Source organism: Abramis brama (genome assembly GCF_963993115.1).
Source record: "Abramis brama genome assembly, chromosome: 6".
Taxonomy (NCBI): Eukaryota; Metazoa; Chordata; class Actinopteri; order Cypriniformes; family Leuciscidae; genus Abramis; species Abramis brama.
Genome location: NC_139968.1, coordinates 31,749,190 through 31,765,224, shown reverse-complemented (window position 1 = coordinate 31,765,224; position 16,035 = coordinate 31,749,190). Strand labels below are relative to the sequence as shown.

General features: G+C 37.6%; 1 protein-coding gene across 2 annotated transcripts in view; it reads right to left on the bottom strand.

Annotated features, from left to right (window-relative positions):
• asic1b (acid-sensing (proton-gated) ion channel 1b) overlaps window positions 1–16,035 on the bottom strand; it is a 218,333-nt gene that overhangs the window by 186,670 nt on the left and 15,628 nt on the right. The window contains exons 1-2 of one of the 2 annotated variants that reach the window (XM_084118350.1): window positions 15,863–15,984; window positions 9,992–10,187 (exon numbers count right to left, since the gene is read on the bottom strand). In XM_084118350.1, coding sequence (XP_083974476.1) covers window positions 9,992–10,187; window positions 15,863–15,972 — 306 coding nt within the window. In that variant the 5' untranslated portion in view covers window positions 15,973–15,984. Of the gene's footprint in view, window positions 1–9,991; window positions 10,188–15,862; window positions 15,985–16,035 lie in introns of those variants that run through there. The other variant, XM_084118348.1, reaches the window with a different exon arrangement.

The window sequence follows — 16,035 nt, the reverse complement described above, 5'->3', positions numbered from 1 at the left end:
TTACATGTTACCAACATGTAACATGCACCCTTACATGTTACATGCGTCACCAACGCATCAGCACCGAAAACATGGAGATTATTTTCTTTTTGGAGGCATTTTGTTTGTGTTCAGGCTTTCTCAGTTGTGTTTAGGTTCATGCATCAGTTAACAGTTTTTCAGTTGTTTTCAGTAAATTTTTTCAGGGGTATAGGCTACAGGATAGGGCTGTCAACGAATATTCTAAATTCAAATATATATTCTAATATTTTTAAAAAACAGAATTTCGAATGTGAAAATTAATATTCGAATGTGGAAAAACGCCCGCGGAAGCAGAGGTGCGGCTGTCTGCTTTGCGAGGGCGCGCTGCCTGAGGGGTCAGGGACAGGTAACAGAAAGAAGCGTTAAACAGAAACAAACATTACTAAAGTGTAGGCTACTGTACTGACTGAATAGATATTGCATGAATAAGGTAGGTTAGATACAGCAGTTTCATGCACTGCAGGCTTCCACTGGTTTGATTATTTACCATTTCATGTCAAGGAAAAGTTCCATGTTTACCACAGCACAGCTTGCTCGGAGCGTTCAATGTCGGATTCGCGTCTACCGCGTCTAGTTGGACGCTTGAACATTTTGAATTCATTCGCGCGTCAAAAGCAAAAGTTTGAAGTGAACCTCCAGATGCGCGTAAACACGTCTTTACATTGACTTAACATTGAAATCACTCGCGCCAGACGCTCTATTCGCGTTTGGTGTGAACGCAGCATGAGGGTGAGGGCGAGAGAGAGAAAGAGTGGCCCTATCGCAAATGGCACACTTCATGTGCACTTTCGGTCTTGTGGACTTACAATGGGTGCCGCGTGCGCGTGTCCGTTAAGTCCGTGAGACCGCAGTGTGTCCCATTTGTCATTTTTAGATTTCAGAAGGGTGCTCGCGAGCGCCCCATGTGGTCGATTTGCGCCCTTGATGCACACTGATGCGGGCTCCGCAGCAAACTTCTTCCCGACAGACAAAGCGGCATTACGTCATGAAAGTGCGGACTCAGAGGAAGACCGCGAGTGCTTAGGGTTCCATTTGGGACAGGGCCAGTCATGACTGTTTCCCGAAACTGCATTTTCGCAAAGTGGTCGTTCAACCACGTTGGTTTATGACGTCACGCACGTGGTGGAGTAATAACTTATTTTAATGAATCTGTTTGAGATTGAATTAACGCTAGATGTATTAATATAAATTACAGACATGACATCTGAGGACTATTTCTAATTTTTCTCAGTTATTTCTCAGTTTTTCAATCATAGGCTCGTTCTTACATAGTAGAGCACGTTCGCACATGCGCACTCTTCAAAAACGGTGCTTTGAATCTCTTGACAAACTAAAAGACGTAAATTACATTTGTATGTATTCTAAATAAAAGACACAGGTTGTACTGAATGTCAGCTTGCTTATTTTGCTCAAGATAAGGATTTATTAAGTCCACATGTCATGCAAACTAGAAACTATGCTTCTAACCACAGTCAAGAGCTGTCGTTCCAACTACACAACGTTGCGATGCTGTTCGCGAATGTTCGTTAGAACGATGGTTTCGGGAAACACTGACTCGTTGAACTATGCTGATAACGACGGAACTTATGAACATAGTTGGCTAACGATGGTTTTGGGAAACGCACCCCAGATTAACACTGACTTAAGCCATGTCCATATTTGGTGCTATTTTGAAGTGAACTGTTCCAAAACAAAGTATTTATTTGTAACAATGAAAGGTGTATCATTTTAAATCAACAACTATGATTATTGGAAATTATTGAAATTAGAACTGTTGCCTTGGCAACTCACTAAAATTAAGTTTACTAAAATTACTCAAAATAAAATAAAAAGTAAAAATGTTTGCAAAAAGGAATAAAAATAATAAAAACTCAAAATTGCGAAAACTGAAATAAATTAAAAAGTATTCAGCTCTTTGTCTTTTGAAAAAGAGCTGAATTCTCCCAAATTGTATAATTTGTAAGTTTCACTTCAAGCTGAACAAATGAATCCAAAATGATTCACTATTGAAATGCATCTTAATTACAGGCCTGTTTGAAGAACGTTCAAACGTATTGAGTTGTACGAGCTCCAGTGAGTTTAATACGTCTCTGAGCAGTTTGCCAATATATATATTCATTAATTATAACTGCGGATAATTTAACTCTGATTGAATCTGCTTTGCTGAAGGAGATCGTTATCATAAAGACGCAAATTAGCTACAGATTGGCCACTGATATCAATCCACATCTGCTCAAATCTGCACTTTCTGTAACATAACCGTGTGTGATCAGTAAAGGAGAGCATGAGCATGTTAGCAGCAGGTTACGGGCTCGACGAGCAGCAGGGGTCATGTCTGCTCAAAAGGACACGATCACCATCTGACCTCTTGGCCGAGACGCCAGCGTTACCATTTTCCCTCTGACATAGTGAAGATGAAATATCACCTCCCATCAAACGCCGCATACAAATGAGAGAAAGAGAGAGACTAAAAGGAAACTGCACGATTCTGTGGAATTACAGTCGGATCATTTTGGAAAAGCATGCTAGCATATTATTGTATCCCACAATGCAATGTGCTCAACATGATGGATTAAATGAAGCTACATTTATTTAATATATTTAACTGAATTATGCAAAGTAATGAGGTCATGTGACAACACTAGCATACGACCATTTATCGTTGAATTTACAGTTTAACATGCTATTCATAAAAAATAAAGAAATGGAGCACAATAATGAGTATAAACGGCACATTTTGCCATAAAACTAAAAAGCAGATTGCAGATGCAGAAATTAAAGTTCCTTCTATTTGACGGAAAATAAATAAATAAAAATAAACAAGAATAAGTAATACTGATCTTTTTCATGGTTCTGTTCTGCAGGTCTGAGGGGGAAAAAAACCCTTACGGGATTATTTACTGGATCAGGAAGTCCAAAAATCTCCTGGATGATTATGATAATACAATGTATTTGAGATTGGCTCTGAAAATACGATGGAATTGTTGACTATGCAAAGCAGGGAATCTTTTCACTCTGTCGCGCATAAAAATGTAAATTTAGGCCAGTTGCAAATACTGTTTATTGGGAAGTGAAAGTAATCGGCTTTGCCTTAAACTCACAAAAGGCCTCCAATTTCCCGACTTGCGTTCCTGTTTGAGAGGGAGGTTAATCGCCCTCTGAAAAGAAAAAAAACCTCCAATATGGTCAGAGCAACTTTGTGTTATTTTCTTCCCCATCGGAAAACAATCGAGTCCATTCACATCAAAGTGCTTCAAGAGAGGGAAAGAAAGAGAGAAATCAAAGGTTTGAAGAAAGACGGCCAGGTTTGATCGAACAGGAACACATACGCGTGTAGTGCTGAGCCCTGTTGAATTGTCCGTCAATCACATCTAGTATTCATAAGACCCACATACATCAGTCGGAATGCAACATCTAAAGAGGCGAGAGGAAGCGGAGGACCGGAATGAGCCTAAAAAACAGTCTCTGGAACTAAATTAAGCTAAACAACATGGAGAAATGACTAGATTTTTACATATTCTAAAGAAAATGGTGGCAATTAGCTGTTAAAAAGTTAGCACATTGACACTAGGGTGGTTGCTAGGGCGTTGCTATGTTGCCAAGGTGCACGGAGTGGTTTTAATGCATTGTTATGCGGTTGATCATTTGTTTGGCTGGTTGCTAGGACATTGCTATGTTGCCAAGTTGCTCGGAGTGGTTTTAATCCATTGTTATGGGGTTGATCATTTGTTTGGGTGGTTGCAGGGGTGTTGCTATATTGCAGAGTGGTTGCTAAGGTGTTTTGAGTGTTTTAAAATGGTGCTATGAGGTTGCTAGAAAATATTTGGGTGGTTGCCAAGAACTTCAGTGTGGTTGCTTACTGGTCAGAACAGTTGAGTTGCAAACAGGACTACAGTAATTACTAGGGCTGGGTATTGACACAAATTTCACAATTCGATTCGATTTCGATTCACAAGCTTGCAATTCGATTCGATTTCGATTACGATTCGATTCGATTCAATATCGATTATTTTGGATATCAGGTACAATACATTGCAATTTTTCTCAAGGAAAACAAATCTCTTAACTATTGTAAACTATGGGAGTCAGTTGTAGCCTATAGGCTTCATTAGCCTACTATAATATTGAAGGTAAAAAAATAACTGATTTGTATACAAACACTTAAAATACACTTATTTATTTTTATAATAATAAAGTTATATTAAATTATATACAAATTTAAATGGAGGCTGTCATAAAAAAAACTTTCCAGATTTATTCAAACATGCATTAAATATTGAAGAACATTAAAAATTATAATGAATATGTAATATGGTGCATATATTTAACAAAATGCTACTCTCTAATTTTTCTAGCTGACTAACGAGTTTATGGTCACTGGATATGGTTTTTCTGAGGTAAATGTGACGTTACATGACATTGTTTACTAACGTCTTTCCATGGTTGAAACACTGATTGAGCGATTCCATGTGACATGATACGGACTTTTGATAAGTTGTACTCTACCTTTTAACACACTTTCAGATGCTCATTCATGTTTATCTCGCGCTGTAACGGATATTATTAAGGCGGAAGAGAAGATTGTGTGCGCTCCGCGTTGCTGCTTCTCTTGAGCTGAGCTGCGCCAGAGCGATCTCACGCCACAGCGCCAAAACGGTATTTATGTTTTTGAATTTCATAAGAAAATGGACGTAATTTGAAATCTGAGACTTTGTTTCATATTAATAATAACAAAGCACAAAGATTATTGCGATTTATTGAATGGGAATGCGCGCAACAATGTTCCATTCATTCATCACTGAAAACAGGATGACTAATCGATTCTTGGGATTTAAGAATCGATATCGTTTCGTAAAAATGAGAATCGATTAAAATCGAGAAATCGATATTTTTTACCCAGCCCTAGTAATTACATACATACAAAATGCATACTTTAATAGTTCCCTAACAAAAATGGTGAGCTAGCTTGACTTAGCAAACAATGCTAAATATGGCACTTTACCAGGACAGAAGGCATACTAAATGTGTCAAGTAGCAGAAAGGACCTCAGTGAAATCACATAATCTTCTAATGCTGAATTCATGAACATTAGAGTGTAATTCTCTAAAGGGACCAGCGCAACACATCACCTTTACAGGAACACCCACACGAGGCGCTGATATTGGGCTGAATATCAAAAAAATAAGATGTGTGTGTACGAACAGTCATGAAATCTCTGGTTTAAAGCCATAACGCCGTGAGCGGATACACCCACTCACTCATTCACACATCCGTCTTTCCAAAAACGATATGAGAAAAGAAGGGTACTAGCAGACAACAGCACATTTGAGACCCTCGCACACATTTCACTCACAGTGGGAGGAAATTAAAAACAGAAATGGTAATTTCCAGCCTAGACTCATGACACAAACGGTCTAGTAATATATTTTGTTCATTTATATTTATGAATCAATTACTACTGATTTTAAGAATCAAATACTTACTGATTTTCATAAATGTTTGAATTTAACATGCATAATGCAACATGTTCCTTAACAGTAAGCAAGCTAATTAATGTGACAAATCAATCACAAATTGTAATTTGACATGCAAATGTTAATATAATAATAACACAGGGATTTTCCATGTTAATTTAGTGCAATAAGAAATATGCAGTTAATCATTTCTCCGATTAAATTGCGTAAAAGTGTTCTTCCCAATTTTCCTGAAAAACAATAGCTGACCAACAATAACAATATGTTGACATTTGGTAGTATATTTTAACAATTCTGGTCAGCCACAATAATGTCATTAAGTCTTCATTTAGAAGCTTTTCTCAGCACAGATTAATACACAATTAATTAGAGTAAATAACTGGAATATTACGTAATTAATTTGATTTCAACTAAGGACAACCCTAATGGTGCACTAAAAGCAGGGTTTCTCATTAAAAATATAACAAAATAATGCAGCCATCCATAATATGTAAAGACAACCAAGGCTTTTCAGAAACCCACAACATGAGGTTAAAATGGTCACGAGAGATATTTTGGTGGTGCATTCGAAATTGCTAGAGTGGCATTGAGAGACCTTCTATAGCCTGTTAATCTGGGATAAAGGTAAAACGTGTAGTGGAAATACTGAATTGAACTGCACAGGGTGTATATTTTCTAGTGAATGAAATCTTCTCTCCTTCTATGGGATTTGAGCATTAAGTGAAGTTTGTTTTCATGGTAACTAGTTTAAAGAAACTTTCTGCGGACGTTCTGCAGGGAATTCTGTGCTCTGGAAGTTCAAACTCTTTATCACAGAAGCAGCGGACTGAGGCGTCGAGATGAGACGGATGCATTTATATTAACAATCATCAACAAACGCCTGAACTCAGACTGAACTCGGGTCTGTTTATAGGTCGCCGTGTTCTCTCGCTCAAGGAACCTGCACTAAACAGCCCTTCTGGTGTTGTGTGGCTTCTTATAATGAGAGAGTAATTAAAGTGCACCGGACGTTTTTTACAAGAAGGTACAAGAACTACCAAGAGATACATGACATAGCACTTGAATGTTTTTAGATGAGAGCAAAAGAAAATACAGAAAAATTTAGATAAAGAGAGACAGAAAGAGGGACAGACCTGTATAGGGAGGGACAGACGGATGGATGGACGGATGGATGGACGGATGGATGGACGGATGGATGGACGGATGGATGGATGGATGGATGGATGGATGGATGGATGGATATTAGGGCAGATAGACTGAAGGATAGCCAGACATACAGCAAGTGCTTTGTCGTTAATCTTAAACACACACACACACACACACACACACTTAGCTATCTTAATGGAGACATTGCATAGTCAGCTAGTTATAAATACTAGGCTATAACCTAAATTAAACCTACACATAAATCCTATCCCCACCAGAAAAAAAACAGCACTATTTACTTCATTTTTAAGCAAACGAAGACATCCCCAAAAGGAGGTTTGGGAGTTTTTGTCAGGTTTCTCTCACTTCTGGGTACAAATTTGTCCCCAAAATATGGTCAAGTAGGTGCACACACACGCGTGCATGTGCACACGCACACACACGCACAGACGTGTCAAGTAAAGGTAGTTTAGCTGCTTCATTGCTCATGTGTGTCTCATCATACAGTGTTATTGCTCTCTGCTGAGCTGTTCAGCATCAGCATAAACACACACTCACATCAGCACAACGCAGCTTGTGTACATGTGTGCGCTCACACACAGCAGCTGGGGCTTATGGGTCCACTGAGGGAAACGCCACAAACCCTCACCAACATCTCAAGCGCACTACAGCCCTGTCCTGCAGCTCATATCTGGACCGTCACATGATTCTCGAAGAGGATGAGGTCATCAAAGCAGGTTTAGGTTCTTATAAGGATCTCAAACACACACACCATTGAAAATTAGCACTTTGTGCATCTGAAATCTGTTAATACATTAGAAACGGCAATTAATTTACTTAAAAGGATGTTCCTGCCTGCATAAATTTCAGTAGATATCTGTCATTATGTACGTTACTATATAAATTAACCATCAGCTCAAATGAGTTAGAAAAACAAATTGTTTAGCAGTTTTTCATGAACCAAAAAAAGAAAAAGTCATGCACATCATGTAAGAAAAAATAAATTTTTCTTAAATAAACTATATACTGGAGTAAGTTGTGGCTGAATTGAGTGAGTTGAACATTCAGTCAAAGCTACTCCCACTAGAAAAGAAAAAACATCTCTAATGCAAAAAAAGTCATGACATATTTTTGCTTAGAATGAAACGAGTTTCTCAAAGCGTTAAATTACGAGCAAAGAAAGCTGAGTTTGTAAGTTTCCACTATTACATTAAAGCTCAGACGTTGAGAGGCCGGGCACAAACTCTCTCACACTGGAAGTTGTTTTAAATCAATCGTAATATCATTTAGATCTTCTGCAGTACTTGTAAATGTCAGTGTTCATATCTCGTCAGCGTAACACTAATTAATTGCCTCTTATCAATAATCAATACGTTCCTCGCACAGCTCTTTAAACTGATCTATGAAGACAACACACCTTAAAAACTTTTCCATTAGAGTTATTCATGATAACCAGGATGGTAAAAACTTAAATTTTAGATTAAACAATCTTTCAATTTTGGAATGAATCAAAAGTGTTGCTAACAGATCATTGTGTTACAAATCAAACGGGCATTTCACCAAATCCATTCAAGACAGTCGACTTTACAGGAGACGATAGATCTCAAAGAGTTAAAAGGTTAGTTCACCCAAAAATAAATATTATCCGATAATTTACTCACCCTCAAGCCATCCTAGGTGAATATGGCATTCTTCTTTCAGACGAACACAATGAGTTATATTAAAAAAATATCCTGGCTGGATGACTCCAGGGGTTAATAAAGGCCCTCTGAAGCAAAGCGATGCGTTTTTGTAAGAAAAATATCCATCTTTAAAACTTTATAAATTCTAATCACTGGATTTCGGGGTCTAGAAGTCTAAGGGGCTGTTTACAAGACACGACAACAGCGTTTTGGGTCCCTGAAAACGCACATTTTGAAACGTTTTTTGAAAACGGTCTCCGTGTAAACAACAAAAACGTGAATCTCTGAAGACGATGACGTCATGCACGTGCGTATTACGTGTTCAGTCTATAGTGTTTCATCGCCATCTAATGGCCTGGCAGCAGAATACAGCATTTTTAGTCATTTTCGTGGATCCGTGTGAATGGGGATCGTTTTGACAATGGTGTCGTCTGTACGCGGAAAACTCAAAGGAAAAACTTCTCCGTTTTAAGCATATCGTTGTCGTCTAAACATACCCTAAATCGAGGAGGATCTTGAGTTTGCTGCCCAGCCCTATTAGTTTGAACCGTGTAAGGCATCTACTCTCACCTAAGCTTACACTATACTCCTACATCCTATGTCATGCGTCAGGTCAGAGGTCACTCTTTCCGGTAACTCGCATACCACCCTTACTGGAGACCAGTGATTATAGTTTATAAAGTTATAAATATGGATATTTTTCTAACAAAAATGCATCGCTTCGCTTCAGAAGGCCTATATTAACCCCCCGGAGCCATATGGATTACTTTTATGATGGATGGATGCACTTTATATGCCATTATAAAGCTTGGATGAGACAGGATATTTTATTGTTCAATTCTGATTGTGTTCAGAAAAGAAAGTCATATACACCTAGGATGGCTTGAGGGTGAGTAAATTATGGACTAATTCTCATTTTTGGGTGAACTATCCCTTTAAATTGAGCAAACAACGCTAAGTTGGTAAATTTCCACTATTACATTAAAGCTCTGATGTTGAGAGACAAAATAATCAAACACTAACTCAAATCGTGATATCGTTATCGTGAAATGTGAGTGTTCATCTCTCGTCAGCGTAACATTAACATAATTAAAGAAAATTATATAAAGGCTCTTTCAAATAGATCAACAATTGTGGATCAAAGTGCTACAAAACATATTGCCATTTTGCCAAATCCACTCAAAATAGAGGACTTTACAGGTGCAAAGACAAATACTTGTGCTCTTCAAGTTAAAAAAAACAAAAAATGCAAAAAAGCTTTCCCTCTTCGGATGTTATCAATCACATACAGCAAGATGATGAATAAACCCATTTCAGAAACCTTATCCTAGAATCACCAGGGGAATAAAATAATCTTTTAAGTGAGGCCTCTTCACGGTATTATCAGAGGATCAGATCGATACGACCCCACGGGTAAAAATAATCTCTCGCCATCTCTACCAGGCAGCAGATCTCGCTTTAGAATGACTGTACGAGCTCAACGCGTGACCTAAAGATGACAAGTCCACTTCGCTCTGGAACACTTTGCCTTTGGTGTATAAGTTACATGGAGGACAAAATGCAAAGTACCTAGAAAACACATAAATACAATTTCCCCATCATTCCAGTCTCCACCGATCGGATTTCGTCCTTCAGAACACCTGAAACAGAGATTGCGTTCATGCTCACCACTGTGAAGTCTTCGGCACTGCATTCGGCTCCTCTGAAGTAGCAGGACAGGAGCATTTCCTTAATGTCGTGGCCCGTTCGATCGTAGAACTCGCGCATGTTGAAGGGACGAGGCTTGAAGCTGGAGAAGTCCGCCTTATCTTTCAGGGTCATCATGACGCTCTCCTCCACCATGTGTGTATCCCGGATCTCATACCTGATAAGATAAGAAGCTTCAATCAGAAAATCTTGTTGAGTTTAGTGCATTGAATGCTCAATGGCAATGGCTTTAGAAAAAAGTACCGTGGTATTACAATGGTAAAGCCATCATGGTTAATAGCACTCCTACTTTCCTGCCCTTAACCGTGATGAAAAAAAAAAAAAAAAAGTTAAAACTGCTGACAGACCTTTTCTTAAAAACTTCCAGAACTGACAGAACGTGATGAGAATCAGAAAAAATAAGGGTTTTTCTCGAACGCAAAATGTATTAAAGTTAACACATATGAAGGAATTAGTTTATGTTTGTTTTAAAATATAAATATGCAGCTGCATATAATAATTTCATGACACTGTGGGTTTCTGGCCACGTATTCAGTGTTTGACTGTATCAATAATTGAAATACTAGCGAATATCAATATATTTTGAATATGACTACATACAAATAGCACAGCATATCATCTTATTATTTACAAGATAATTTTACATCCTGACAATTACAGTGCAGTCTTGAAAGGACATGGTATTATTTACAGCACTAAAATCTCCTTATAACAACATGCTCAATTTGCGTGAGATTTTAAACCGTGAGGAGAATGTTCTAAAAGCACTACAAATGGCATTTTCAACATCTGTAGCCTACATCGACGTTTCACTTCACCGAAGTAAGAGAGAAAGACATTACCACCAGACTACAAGAAGTTTGGGTAAAATAATCGCGGTAAAAAGGAGTCTCGGCCCTCTAGCGTGTTGTATTACCTCAGGAGTGGTTGCTAGGCAGTTACAGATAAACGAAAGAATGTTACGCATGCGCAGTCAACAAAATTAAACTGAAACAACTTTTTATTCCCATTAAGTTACATAAAAAAAAAAAAAAAAAAAAAAAATTGTTTCGTTCTAAAATTTGTTTAAAACAAGTGTCCTTCTCGCCATACTATGGAAGCTTGTTTCCGCCACGGAATAAAAAAAAATGTTAAAGATTTTTGTTCTCAGAATTGTGAGATATAAAGTCAGAATTTGAAAAATTAAGGAGGTAAACTTGCAATTCAGACTTTTTTCCTCACAATTTCGATTATATAACATTTTTATCATTTATCGCAATTCTGGGAAGAAAAAAAAGCCAGAATTGTGAGATAAAAATCGCATTTATCGTTTTTTTTTTGTTTTGTTTTTTTTGTGGCGGAAAAAAGCTTCCATACCAAAGACTACTGCAATATCACAGTCAGTCTCGCAATTAACATATTGCTGCTTCCACAAAGAACAGCATTACCGCATACTAAAATCATCTCACTAATACCTGTGATACCTGTGATATTGTGATCAGGGGTTAAAGTGGGCCGGAACGGTCCGGAACTGCGTCCCGGCACCTCAGATAAATTAATAAATAAATAGATTCAAATCAAATCAAATAATTCTCATCAAATTCAATGATTCTCATCATTCATCAAATCAAAACTGAATATCACAGCCTGGCCCCGCCTTCACAAACACGCTTCCCGACGTTATGTTCTCACGGTTCTCCTGTCTGATTTTAGTGCATCTACACCGGTTCACGCCTCCCCTCCCCGCTGAACGCCAGCGGTTACTAATGCGTGAATGCACTCACTGTGGTTTAGCGCGGTAAAGTTAGTTTTAGGTTCGATATTCGCTGGACATTTGTTTTCCCTTGTAATATATTTTATTATTTATTATTATATTATTATATTAGGCTATATTTATACCTGAGAATGCTTTGACGCGTTTTCCACAGCGCATGATGCTTAAGGGAACGTCTGCCAATTCCACCAACTGCGTTAAACGTAGACTATAATTTGTATTATTTAAAATTACTTTTAATATTTAAAAACAGACGTTTTCAAATTCCAAAGCTTGCAGAAGGTTCCTATTGGCAATACTGACTTAGGCTACAGCTTTTCCTGGTAGCCTTGAGTAAATTAACTGATTCATAAAACATATAAATATCAGTTGAGCCTTTGTTTACTTTCTTCACTGACACAGGCGAAAATGAAAAGACTATCAAAGTTCAGCTTTAGGAGGGGAAGAATTAGGCCAGAAGGAGAACGAAAGAAAGATGAAGTTGAGGAGAGAGCAGGTATTGACAAATAATCTAATGACAAAGTTTTAAAGCTATTTCTTATCAAAAAAAATTTGTCCTTCAAAAGCCCTAAATTGCACATATCTTGATCAGAGAAATCCAAATTTTCTCGGGGGAGCATGCCCCCGAACCCCCGAACCCCCCTAACTACCTCATATTTCAGTCAATTTTGGACTTCCCATTTTTAGGTTTAAATTTACATTGTGCAAAACAAGGTTGTGTTCCATATCGTGGTGTTCAGCAATTTTAACATAGTATCGTCATCATATCAGTGTAGAACATATAAAATAAAAATAAAAACATTAAAATAAGTATTAAATAAGTATTGTGATACTTGGTGCCACAGTGACAATCCTGTCCAGCCAGGCCTGTAGCCAGCAGCCATGTCACCCTGTAGCCCAAGACTGGTTGCCCACTGAAGCTAAGCAGGGCTGAGCCTGGTTAGTACCTGGATGGGAGACCTCCTGAGAAAACCAGGTTGCTGCTGGAAGAGGTGTTAGTGAGGCCAGCAGGGGGCGCTCACCCTGTGGTCTGTGTGGGTCCTAATGCCCCAGTGTAGTGACGGGGACACTATACTGTCAAAGAGCAACGTCCTTCGGATGAGACGTAAAACCGAGGTCCTGACTCTCTGTGGTCATTAAAAATCCCAGGATGTCTTTCGAAAGAGTAGGGGTGTAACCCCGGCATCCTGGCCAAATTTGCCCAGTGGCCTCTGTCCATCATGGCCTCCTAATCATCCCCACATACTGATTGGCTTCATCACTCTGTCTCCTCTCCACCAGTAAGCTGGTGTGTGGTGGGCGTTCTGGCGCAATATGGCTGCCGTCGCATCATCCAAGTGGATGCTGCACATTGGTGGTGGTTGAGGAGATTCCCCCTTCTATGTAAAGCGCTTTGAGTGCCTAGAAAAGCGCTATATAAATGTAATGAATTATTGTCCAAAAAAGTATTGCTATACCACGATACTCAATATGTTGTCCCATGCGAGTCATTTTTCCCTGTTGCACCTACACAAAATTTGAGGGTTCCCCCACCTGCCAAATCCCACTTTAACCACTGCTTGTGATATGATTTAAAATATTGCACTGAAAATCAGTTAACTGCAACATTATAAGAATTGGATACACTAAAACATGTGCTACTTGTATTTTTAGTCATTGAAACATGTAACTAGCATAGCCTAAGGTGTTTCTTGACAGCAAACATAAGTGAATGCATCTAAAAACAGCCGTTTAAAGGAGCAGGTTTCATTTCCGTCAGACCCTTCTGTTGCTCTTTCCTCGAACCTCTCGCCACAAAGACGAGCTGTCAGGCAGGTTTCCTCTCGCTGCTGGAGCACAAAGTAAAAGATTAATGGAGGTGGTGAGACAGAAGGACAGACGGGCTCGAGAGAGACAGGCATGACAGCACACACAGCAAGTGTCACCATCTCACTCCCAGGCCATTATCCTCTTAGTCCGTGCCGCTGTCAGTTCACAGTCCACACTGACCACCAGGACAAGAGCACTTGACGGGCTTCCATTGAACGCTTGCCGTGCTCACAGACCTCAGACGGGTGCATTTTTGTTTTACAATCACACTATGGTTATATATATATATATCTATATATATATATATATATATATATATATATATATATATATATACACATGTATACATACATTTTAAAGTGACAAATCTGCAATTTGTACATAAATTAGAGTCTCAAGTGTTGGATGTTGCTGAAGTTCCTCGTTCCTGACTAAATCATTGGTTAACCTATACACAATAGCAGTGGCCAATATACTGGTAGAAATGTATCAACCAGTAGATTTTGGACTATTGTCTCTATCGCGGTTACGCTCACGTGACGTTGCTGTGCTGTGCAGTCACGAAAAAAAAAATGAAAAAAAAACGAAAGCACAAAGCGTTTGCAGTTGCAGTTTAAAAAAACAAGTGATTTTGAAACGTTTAAGTGAGATTTAGCAGCAAAGGAGAAGTCATTTCAGTATATGCGCACGTTCTCTGAGAAACTGAATGCTTTTTGCCAAAGTGACGGTGTCTTTGCAAGTAAACACGGTAATTTATGTGAAGTTTAGAAAGAAAACGCACGAGTATATTGGATCCGTGCAGTCGGTCTTAAAGTGACAGCATCCAAATTTACCTGCTGTCATTAATCTTTTTTTTTTTTTTTTAAACAGCTCTTGACTATCACTTGTAACTTTAATAAGAATGCATGTATATTTTATTACACAGTTTTTACACATTTAATTACTTTATTTATTTTATGTAGTATAGTGCTTAAAGTTTTTCCAAGTAGGTCTATTTAATTTGTGTCTTTGTTCTATTGTAGGCCTAGTTTGTTTTCTTTGCTCTTTCTTTATCACTGTTTACTTGTCTTGAGTAAGCTTGAGAGTTTTTGTAGGCTATTAAATGATATTGAAAATGGTGATACGAATGATAAAATTTCAATGGTATCAAAAATATTGATTTTAAAAGCAAAAATAAATATATATCTTGATATATATGTCGTTATGGTGAAATAAAATTACTCATTATCGTGATGTAAGATTTTGGTCATAACACCCACCCTAAGCTAGACCTAGGACTAGGGGAAAAAAATGTTAAATAAATAAATCATAAAATTACAAATTAAAGTGTTGAATAATACAATTAAGATAATATTAATACAGTATATTAATATTAATTATATTCATATTGTTATAATTATACGTTAAGATATTAAATAATAATTAGTTCAATAATGAAATTAAGTTCACGGTTCTCTTTTTTAGTAAGTGTATTATTTTGATTGTTTTATTTAAAAAATATGATTTAATTACTTTATAGCTTTTCATTAAACTCACAAACCTCTGCAGTTCCATCCATGAGAAACCCTGAGGTATGTTTATATTTATATATTTAATGCACTGCATGTTGTTGATAATAAAGAATTTATTATATATTTTCTTTCTATTTTTACTTTATATTGATATGGTACAAGATTATCCTGTTCAAATCAATGTGATAAATGAGTTAGGTCAAAAGTAATCAAAAAGTAGTCAGATTATATTACCTTATTTGTGATGTAATGGGTTTAACTACTAACAATTTTGTCATGTAATTTGGAATTAATACGAATATGTTCATCAAATTCTTCCAAGAGCAAATTATCTGAGCTGCTCTTCACATTCGTTTTATACCTCTATACTACTGTATTACAACTACTGTGTCTATTTTTATTTCTCCTAAGGACTTTAAGAAGAAACATCGGGGGCGTTTATATATAACTGAGAATTATAAAAGTGTGACGTATAAAGAATTTCCACTAGGTTTGTGTGATGGGTTTAAAAAGTAATTTGAGGTATTTGACATATCATCACATCTTCAATGTGGATAACGGCGGCTAATCTCAACAACAAACATCTCATGCAGAGCTTCAGGCAGCCTGAATTAAACACATTACAGACTTAAAGATCATGAAGTACAAGACAAATATTGCCATTTGATTCAACATCGCACTATTAGCTCTATTATCGACTGGTTTTCTTGGTTTTATCCTATTAAAACGAACATCACATTATAAAAAGCAGATGTTTACCTGGTCTTCATTGCTATATTCTTGTTCTCACACAGCTTCACATGTACGCAACTAATGCATGACGCTACGAGAACATCTATTGTTTTCATTGCAAGGCAGGGGCGCCACATGACAAAAGGAACTTCCTGTTGAAGTCCCCTGCTGTTAATCATCACAAGTCAGACAAATAGTGT